Raw genomic sequence first — 9,924 nt, forward strand, 5'->3', positions numbered from 1 at the left:
CATCTTCTAACAATACTCTATATATGGATCCCTTTTAAGCCTGACGGTCTTCTTCTGCCTCTGCCTAGCTGAAATGATGGTACTGAGTTCCTAGGCTGCTCTGAATGACTGATACCCTCATAACTCAACATCAGACAGTTCCGTGCCATATGACCTGGGGTGCCACATCTGAAACAAGCATCCGTAGCTCGTAAGCACGGTCCCTCGTGTCTCCTTTTACACTGCTCACATCGAGGTGGTTTCATTTGTCCAACACTTTCTTGATCTTGCACTCCATGTGCCCTTGATCCTTGACCTGTTTGAGAATATTGGGTCTCCTAAGGCCTAGATAAATTGCCCCATACTTGTACTGCTGACTGACCTCGTCTCCTCTGAGACCTACTACTACTCGCTGCCCCTACATACTTGTCAACTGGCCTATCTCGCTTACCTTGTTGTCTATCTTGAGCTTGTTCTAGTTGTGTCGTTGTTTATGTTCCTCTAGATTATGGGCGAAAGCCTAAATCCGAGATATGTTCATATTGTCATTCAGCGAGGCAGTGGTACAAGTTTCAACTAACTCTGGTGCTAGCCCTGCCACAAACCGATGTATCCTGGCTCGCACCTAAGATATATGTACCACTGACCGTACTATCTATCATCCATCTTGGACCATCTAAATTAGGGTTTTGGCTAAGCTTTTCTTTTTATAACGGTAGTGTACATACCTGCTTTTGCGAATCTCGATTAATTTCATGGAAAAATATGCTATCTTTTACCAGCATAAATATAGGTAACCATGTCCATCAAGATTTAAATATATAAATGAGAAGAAATCATCTACTATTTTGTCTTCGTTGAGATTTCTTGAACGTACGACCTTACAATTTTCGACTCATCTCATTGACCATAGATGTACATAATTTATGTTAGTGTTATGTTGGTTGGTATGGGTCGATAAAAGAATACATGGTTTTATCTCTATAGAAGGATAAGCAAGTCACATTAGGTTTATAGATACTGATAATAACTAGATAAATTTACAGGTGTAGATTATAAAGAATAGTATATATTATCACTTGGATAAAACCTAGATTGAAGCACAACATATACAAAATTGAAGTAGATCCCCTAGTTAAGACTTATATTTTCAAATATATATATATATATATATATATATATATATATATATATATGAAAGAACTCTTAGATTTATATAGTCTGGATAAAGGAAAAAAATTCCGTTTTACTAACGGTCAGCATAAAACTTACCAATTCATGATGAATCCCAAAATATAAATATTGTAACTCTTTAAGTTTATATATATAGAACTGTACAAGTACAAGTCGAGCCAAAATCTTTTCCACCAGCTAATTATACAAAGAATTTACTCCTCTAAGAAATGCATGCAATGGTCAGCACTCATCATTGGAACTTGGAAGAATGATACATTCAACGTTCGTGATTAGCGGCTTGATCATGATAGCAGTTTTCTCCATATAAGAATATATCCATCCAATTTTATTTTTTATATTTTTTCTAATATGATGGAAATCTTAATTGGATAACAATTCCCAAGATGTTATTAAATTAAAACTAATATACTAGTTCATATTGTAATTCTTTGATTAATAGATTACCACCGGAACATCCCACTTTCGTGTTAAAAAAGAGCAGCAATTAAAAAGTTAAACTATACTTCTATATTACTTAGTATCATTTTCTTTACGTTCTATTAAAGGGTGATTGGGCCAACAGGTTGGGCTTAATCATGGGCTAAATTACCACCATAATGGAATACTAACATTAACGATGAAAAAATTTTGAATTTGTAAAGTTTTTTGAGAGAGCTACATGAATAAGTCACAAATAGACACTACTTACTAATAATTAGTCATTAAATCAATTCTTTCAAAAATAGACATAAAAATATCAAATGATATATGCAACACTCAAAAAATCTATGCAATTTGTTTTTATGTATACGCTTAGAATTCGTTAAAAATACATAGATGAGGCAATATACATAATTTGAGAAAGATTGAAAATGATTTTGACTTGCTTGGAGTCAAAATTCGTAGTTAAAATCGAGTTTAAATATTTCTCTATGTCATATGTATCTAATATATATCTCACACACATGTATACACGAATATACAGAGAATATATATAGGAAACACATTTGACACATATGAGATACACAATAGTACATGGTGATACACATATCATCTTCTTTCATGTTTATTTCTTACTTTCCAATTGACTCAAATTTCAATCCAAACCACCTCAAATCTCCATTGAATAGTCCCAAATTGAGATTCAAACTCTTTAAAATATACCCAATCTATTCTAATAATACCTACTCGAAATAAATTCTAATTTTGAAAACATAAATTTTCGAGCTCAAGCTTAGGCGAGCTCCAATGGCGGTCCATAGCGATTTTAAACAAAACTGGATCAGTTCAGCTTCAAATTAGCTCAAAGTGAGGATTAAGCTTCACCACGAATTTATACTAAGAATTGACAACGCACAAATTACATCTCAATCTCATTTAAGACCAATTGAAATAATTGTGTAGTTTTCAGATTTGTCTCATATTGTTGTGCGTGATACTCTTATTACAAAAGAAATTTTGGGACTAAAATTTTATAAAAAAAGCTTCAAATTATTAACTATGTTTAGTGTCAAAAACATTTTATCAACAACTCAGTGCCAGATGAACACTTAATGATCCATCATGTACCTTTTTATATTTTAATTTCTAAGTCATGCATTTTATCACTTGAATTTTATAATTGAATTTATTAGTCTGATATTCTGGGAAGTAAGAAGAACGGTCACATCCCAACATATAAATAGCCAACTCGACTAATATTGGTAGCACTTATTAGTAGTTGGGTAATGTTAATAGTATTTTATGAATTGACTAATTTTGTTAGTATTTTTGCTCTTAAAAGCCAAATTGGATAGTTTTCTCAAGTTTTTCTTCTTCTTCTTAGGCTTTGTAGAGTTCATGGTAGAGAAATGAAAAATTGATCATAAAGATCTATAGGCCAAATACATATGTAGGCCCTCAAACTTGTCCTTTTTTGTTACTTGGACACCTAAACATAGGGTTGTTCCTATCAGGTACTTCAACTAAATTCATCTATGCCAATTAAACACCTAAGCATATGGTTGTTCCTATCAGGCACTCCAACTAAATCACATATGTGTCAATTAAACACTATCAAGGGAAAGGGGGCGTGAACATGAGATTGGAGTGCTCTTTCCCTTGACAGTGTTTAATTGGCACATATGTGATTTAGTTGGAGTGTCTGATATGAACAACCATATTTTAGTTACTTAATTGGCACAGATGAATTTAGTTAGAGTGCCTGATAGAAATAACCATATATTTAGGTGTCCAAATAACAAAGAGAGACAAGTTTGAGGGCCTACATATTTATTTGGCCAAATCTATATTACAATGCCATCACCATGCAATATGTGAAATTTACATATTCCAAACACGAAAAGAAATGTGAACACATTTTTTGAATGTGGATGCAAGATATAATTCTTGTATATTATTTCTGCTACTTTCAGGATGTTTAGTGTTTTCAAGGATAACAAACTACACCAAACATCATAAATATAAAAAGTAGTACTTAGAAACTATGAAAATCACACCTTCCAATGTGAGTTTTCATTAATTTATTTCACAACTTCCCATTAAAATCTTACAACCAGAGTTTGGTAAATACTTGACGAATAGAAAATTTTAAAGCACTAAAATTGTTCAATCCTATATTTATAGGACTAGTGTAAATATACTCCTAAACATATAAGGATCATCTTGCATTTTTTCTATAAAAACAAAACAAAAAAAAATAAAGGAGGACTAGGAGCAGTAGTAAAGTAAGAAGCAAAAAGTCAAACTTAATACGACGCCGCTTCATTCTAGTAGCATTTCCCAGCAAAGTCCACGGCCAGCTCATCATCATCATCACTCCCAAGTCCTATCCCACCATCTCCGCCGGCCACTCCCCATCAGTTCCGATCCAAATCTCTCACTACTGAAACCCTAATAAACCCCCCCCAATCAACACTCCTAAAATTGAATTCATACTATAATGGGTAAAGGAGGTGGTTGTGTACCCAGCAAGAAAAAGATTTCCAAATCCACCTCCCAAAATCCACCACCCCCCATCCCCGCCGTCGATCCCCATTCTACCACAAACGACGCCGTTTCAGCAACCGAATCCGCCAGAGACTCAGTTCCCGAAAAGACCCAGAACCTGAAAATCTTCATCATATTTTATTCCATGTACGGACACGTGGAGAGCTTAGCAACGAAAATGAAGAAAGGAGTAGAAGCAGTGGATGGTGTGGAAGCAGTTCTTTATCGGGTACCCGAAACCCTAACCGAAGAGATACTTGTTCAAATGCGGGCTCCAGTGAAGGATGATTCAATTCCGGAAATACCCTCGCCAGATCAGCTTGCTGGTGCTGATGGGTTCTTGTTTGGGTTTCCGACTAGGTATGGGTGCATGGCGGCTCAAATGAAGGCGTTTTTTGATTCTACTGGACAGTTGTGGAGGGAGCAGAAGCTTGCGGGGAAGCCTGCTGGGTTTTTTGTTAGTACTGGGACTCAAGGAGGTGGACAAGAGACCACTGCGTAAGACTTTAACCGTTTGGATTGCTTAATTTGAGTAGATGAGCGAGTTTTTATATGACTATGCTTAGTCCGATCTTATTTTTGAACATATTAGAATAGGTAATGCCAGTATGTAAAATTTTAGCCACACCCGGTATTTACACCAAAGCGTACTAATTTACTATGGTTTAGTGATAAATTAAGGCGCATTAATCAACTATAGTTTAATATTAACAGTGTATGTGAAGAGATGTGTCATGTACTCATTCGGCTGATGTAAATGCCGGGTGTGGGTAAGTATTTAACATGCTGGTAAGCGACATGCTCTGTTTGTGTGTTTCTTTTTGTGTATATAGAGTGTGAGGTAGTGGGTGCACATGCACCGTTTCTTATATGATGGATCCACGTCTGGTCGCACCTTGTTGTGATCATTTTATCTAGCTGAAGTACTACTAAACCCAGCTAAGGTGGAGTGATACTTTGCCTTTTTGTGGGAAGATATGGTAGTAGTTACATATAATAATAACAGAATACTAGATATTTTGCTCCATCATTTTTCTTCCAAGTTGTAGAGAAGTGCATGCGCTAACTTGGCTTTTGAGAACCATTACTCTTCAATGATGTAGATTAGCTGCATTTTTCATTTCTAATGGCGGATGGGCAATGTTCAACTTGAGTCTTTAGGAAAGTACTGTTTTTACTTAATAAAGTGATCCTATATGTGACAATTGTGAAAACAAGTCACTCATGGAACAAACAGTTTTTGTAGAAGGAAAGAAATCATCAATCACTTTTTTTAATCAGTAAAGGTTGACGAAATCATCAATTCCATTAAATTATCTATATTGCTTAAATATAAGACACAAAGTAGATGCAACCCTCCATCCCAGTGCAGATGGGTGGAAGGAATGCATTGAGAGCACCTAAAGCTCTAGTGCCTAAGAACTTACTTTTGTCTTTGATTCGGTAACTTTTTTACTTACTTCACAGCACTCTCTTGATTCTGATATCAATATATTACCTTTAACAATCAAAAAGAAAAAGAAAAAGCTCTAGTGCCTAAGAACTTACTTTTGTCTTTGATTCGGTAACTTTTTTACTTACTTCACAGCACTCTCTTGATGCTGATATCAATATATTACCTTTAACAATCAAAAAGAAAAAGAAAAAGCTCTAGTGCCTAAGAAACGAACTAACCACTGGGTCCTACAGAAAAGCAAAGCACAATTCTCTGTCCCAAATAATGCTTTCAACATAGTCAGATGGAATTTACCAAATTGCATAAAAAAGAGCATATTTCTCTAGGAGTTTTCCTAACCACAGTCTCTAATTTCAGAATAAATATGTCTTCCACTTGATGTTCCTCATGCATATTTGTCAAGTCATGAAATGACTCTCATGCAGTAAAGGACACTTGATATTCCTCATGCAGAATGCAGGAAATTGTTGCATACTTTAAGTTTCTAAGAATTTGAACCATGTTATGGATTACAACTGGGCTACACAAAACTTATTGCATTGGGTGCAGAAATGGCTGTTTTTTATTAAAACTGGGAATGGAGCTAAATACTGATCAATGCTGGTTTATGTCCGAAATTTTCTATTTTATTAAAAGCATAGTTAATCTTTGTGCCCCGCTGTGAGGTGGATGTTTCTATGACCAAAAGTCTGAAAGACTAGGTCAATTTTCTGTAAGCTCTTTCTAATAGCTTTGATAGGTGTTTAACTAGGCATTTCAGAAGATAGATATTATAATACCTCGAATCCTTTATTGTTTTAGTGTGTATCATGTGGTCATAGCATTTTGCTTCACAATGAAGTGGTTGTGTTTAAAATATCCAGGAATTGGGTCAATTGATTTTTTTTTTGCATGCTACTGCTACTCCTGAGCATGCTGAAATCTCGCTTCTATTTGGTGCTTTCTATTTCTTCAAGATACTAATCTGAGATTCTGAGTTACTAAGTTTTGTTTCATCGTATCAGAAGCAACAATTATTACTGTTGACCAAGCAAGTATCTATTTGAAGTTTTAATTTTTCAAAGAACTAATTTATCTTTTCCATGATTTGGGAGGATTGGCTTGTGTAAAGCGGTATGGTGAGAGTTCATAGTTGAACATAATTTTTGGGATTGATGTGTAGTTGTTGATACCGTTGTATTATATAGAATAGGGTACAATCGAAGGAAAATATCTATATAGGCAATACCCACTAGTTGGAATTACGTTTTAGTCATGTCAATACGTTTACTTTTAGGCCCAGTGTGTAGCAGGAATCTTTCAATTTTGTCAGAGATTTATTTGCAAGTAGAAAATATAGAGAACTTCTAATATTGGAGATTCCCCCCCCCCCCCCCAATCTTTTTATCAAATTATATGCTAAATAACATTTGACTAGGATGAGTTTCAATGTATATGCGTCAGAGATGAGCTTAAATCCAACTCTAACTTGCTTGGAATAAAGGCGTTGTTGTTGTCGTTATTGGAGGAAATCCAATATACAAATTACACCAAAGATCAAAAAACTAATTGTATCAACAACAACTATACTTAATTGTATAATTCCAAAGGGTCCGGGGAAGGGCCTCACTCCAAGGGGTTGATGTAGGCAGCCTACTTTGATGCAAGCGTCAATGTCTGATCTACGGCTCGAACCCGTGACTTATAGGTCCTGCGGAGACAACTTTACCATTGCTTCACTGTTCCCTTTCAAAAACTCTTAATTTGATACCATGCTTTTGATTTTATAGTGTTGGTTAAACAATTTAAGACCCTTATTGGTGCAGTCATATAGTTTACGTCAATAACGCCTGATTACTTTTGTGGATTTTTTTTGCAGTAAGAGTTCAAAGTAGGTTGACAGATTTATTGCTTATCAAGCCACACTAGCATTGTAAAATACCTAATCAATTAGAATAAAACTCATGTGTTGCTACTTCTGGGACTTGTTTGTCACCAATCACCATTTACCTCTTTTGCATTTTTGAGATTTTAATGGGTGATATCTCCTTAAGCAAGCAGATTTAATGTACTAGCTTCTAGTTTATAGGATAACCCTTTTATTTTGATGGCAGTGTAAAAGCTATTAAAATCTTTTGATTGCATGAAGTGTACTTAGCCTGTTTCAACATTACCTATTTGAGAAGGAGGAGGGACTAATATAGCCAAATGGTTATTTAGGATTCACGTAGCCTACCGCAATTTTGGGATTGAGGTGTAGCTTGATTAGTTGCTACTCTTATCTTTTCCAAAGTATTTTTGATATTGCACAAAAGATTAGGTAAGCTAATATAAGAAAATTTCGAATTTTGAGGTATTCGTGATTAATTTTAAATTTTGTGCCATTGGTTAATAAATTTAAGACCCTAACGGTGCAATCATATAGTTTATGAACTGCTAGAAGGGGTTATGCCTGATTACTGAATTTCTTTAGATCTTGTTGCATTAAGGTTTAAGTAGGTCGAAAACATCATAAAGTACCTAGCAAGTAGCATACTCATCACTCATTGTTAATTTGTTTTTGCTATTTCTAGGACTTGTTTGTCACCATTTTCCTTTTTGATTTGACCGGATCTCCTTATGTCAATAGTTTCATGTCTCTCTAGCTTGTAGTTTATTGGATAGCCTTGTATAGTGCTTGTTTTAATGTTACCTACTTGAAAAGTAGGGAAGAGGTCATTGCTCATTATTGTGGTATATTTATATGTAGTTGGACAGCTATCACTCAACTAGCTCACCATGGTATGCTCTTTGTTCCAATTGGATACACTTTTGGAGCTGGTATGTTCAAAATGGACTCCATTCGAGGGGGTACTCCGTATGGTGCTGGAGTCTTTGCTGGTGATGGCACAAGAGAAGCTAGTGAAACGGAGATGGCGCTTGCTGAACACCAGGGCAAATATATGGCTGCAGTAGTCAAAAAGCTTCAGAGTTGATGAAATTGTCTCAAAATCTGATGTTTATATCCGAATCAAAATATTCGTTATATTTTTTCGTTGATAGATTGATTGATTGGTTTTTGCAGTTCACATCTGATGATTGGACATGAAGATGCTTATTATCTTGAATGCATATATTACATTATTTATAATCCTCTCCTCCACGCCCTTGCCCTTACCCCTTTGGTATCAATTTTTGCATATTCTACATTTCCTTGTCAACCTTTGTTCTTGTGTAAAAGTCTGTACATGGTTTTGATATTTCTTCCCTAAGCATTGTTGTATTATTAAAGATATTCAGTGATATATGGACTTTCAGATTTGTTGTACAACTCCCAGGGATGCTTGTTTCTTTCTCCTCTCTCCCTTTTTCGTTTCTTTTTGCTTATCTGTATGTTATACTCTATAGGTGAAACATCTTTTGTTTCAGTTGGAAACTCAGTTCAGTTGTTGGTAGAAACCGATCACCAAAGACGTAGAAACGCAGCACAAACATTGAAATAATTATAAAATTAAGTCCAAACTTTCTTTTTGGTGATACTACCAAACTTTCTTAGTGCAGACTGCAGAGACAGAGTATGTTTCCGAAGTCCCAAGTCCATTCCTCCTTCCTTTGAAGAGAGTATGAAGGCTGTTTGTGCCTATGTAACATGAAATATGAATACGTTTCTGATAAGTTTAAGTGTAAATTATTTTGAAGAATTCGTACGAGTTACTCATATCTGTAATAAAATATAGGTATGTGTTATCTGGATTCTGGAAGTTAATAGGATCTCATCAAATTTACTTTTTCAAAAGACTCATGACTAGTCATTTTTCGATAGACGTTTACACCAACTTGTGTAATTTAACCTCTTCTAGGGAGAATGTCAACATAAAAATTAGAAATAAACTCATACTTAAGTAAGATCTCATGGTTCAGAATTAGAACCACCACATCCACTTGATAAATAATACTTAGGCCTCATTTTTTTTTTTTTTTTTTTTTTTTAAGATTAAAACGTCTGAATCTGAATAGACATCTGAATATCAAGATGCGTATTAAGATTAAGACATCTGAACCTGAATACACATATGAATATTAAGATGTGTATTAAGATCTAAATACTAAATTATTAAAATTGTTTGATTTTTAACGTCTGAATGTATAAAATTTATCTTTATTTAAAAATTAATAAACATAAAACTCAAATGAAATCCTAATTAATCTAATATTTTATCAATAAAATATATAGTTTTTTAAAATATGGTAGTTGCTGGTGGTGATGGCTAACGATGGTGCTTGTGAATGCCGACTAGAGGTGGTGGTTGGTGGTAGTTTTGGTTGATGGTGGTGGTTCAGGGTAGTAGGTAGTGGTGATTGGTAGC

General features: G+C 34.8%; 1 protein-coding gene across 1 annotated transcript; it reads left to right on the top strand.

Moving 5' to 3' along the window:
• Positions 1-3,889: 3,889 nt before the first annotated feature.
• On the top strand, positions 3,890-8,888 carry LOC107817434 (putative NAD(P)H dehydrogenase (quinone) FQR1-like 2). Its single transcript, XM_016643263.2, has 3 exons — positions 3,890-4,641; positions 8,328-8,548; positions 8,643-8,888. The coding sequence occupies exons 1-3, from the start codon at positions 4,097-4,099 to the stop codon at positions 8,651-8,653; spliced, it is 777 nt and encodes a 258-aa protein (XP_016498749.2). The 5' UTR covers positions 3,890-4,096; the 3' UTR covers positions 8,654-8,888.
• Positions 8,889-9,924: the final 1,036 nt, after the last annotated feature.

This window comes from Nicotiana tabacum, chromosome 17, assembly GCF_000715075.1.
Source record: "Nicotiana tabacum cultivar K326 chromosome 17, ASM71507v2, whole genome shotgun sequence".
NCBI lineage: Eukaryota > Viridiplantae > Streptophyta > Magnoliopsida > Solanales > Solanaceae > Nicotiana > Nicotiana tabacum.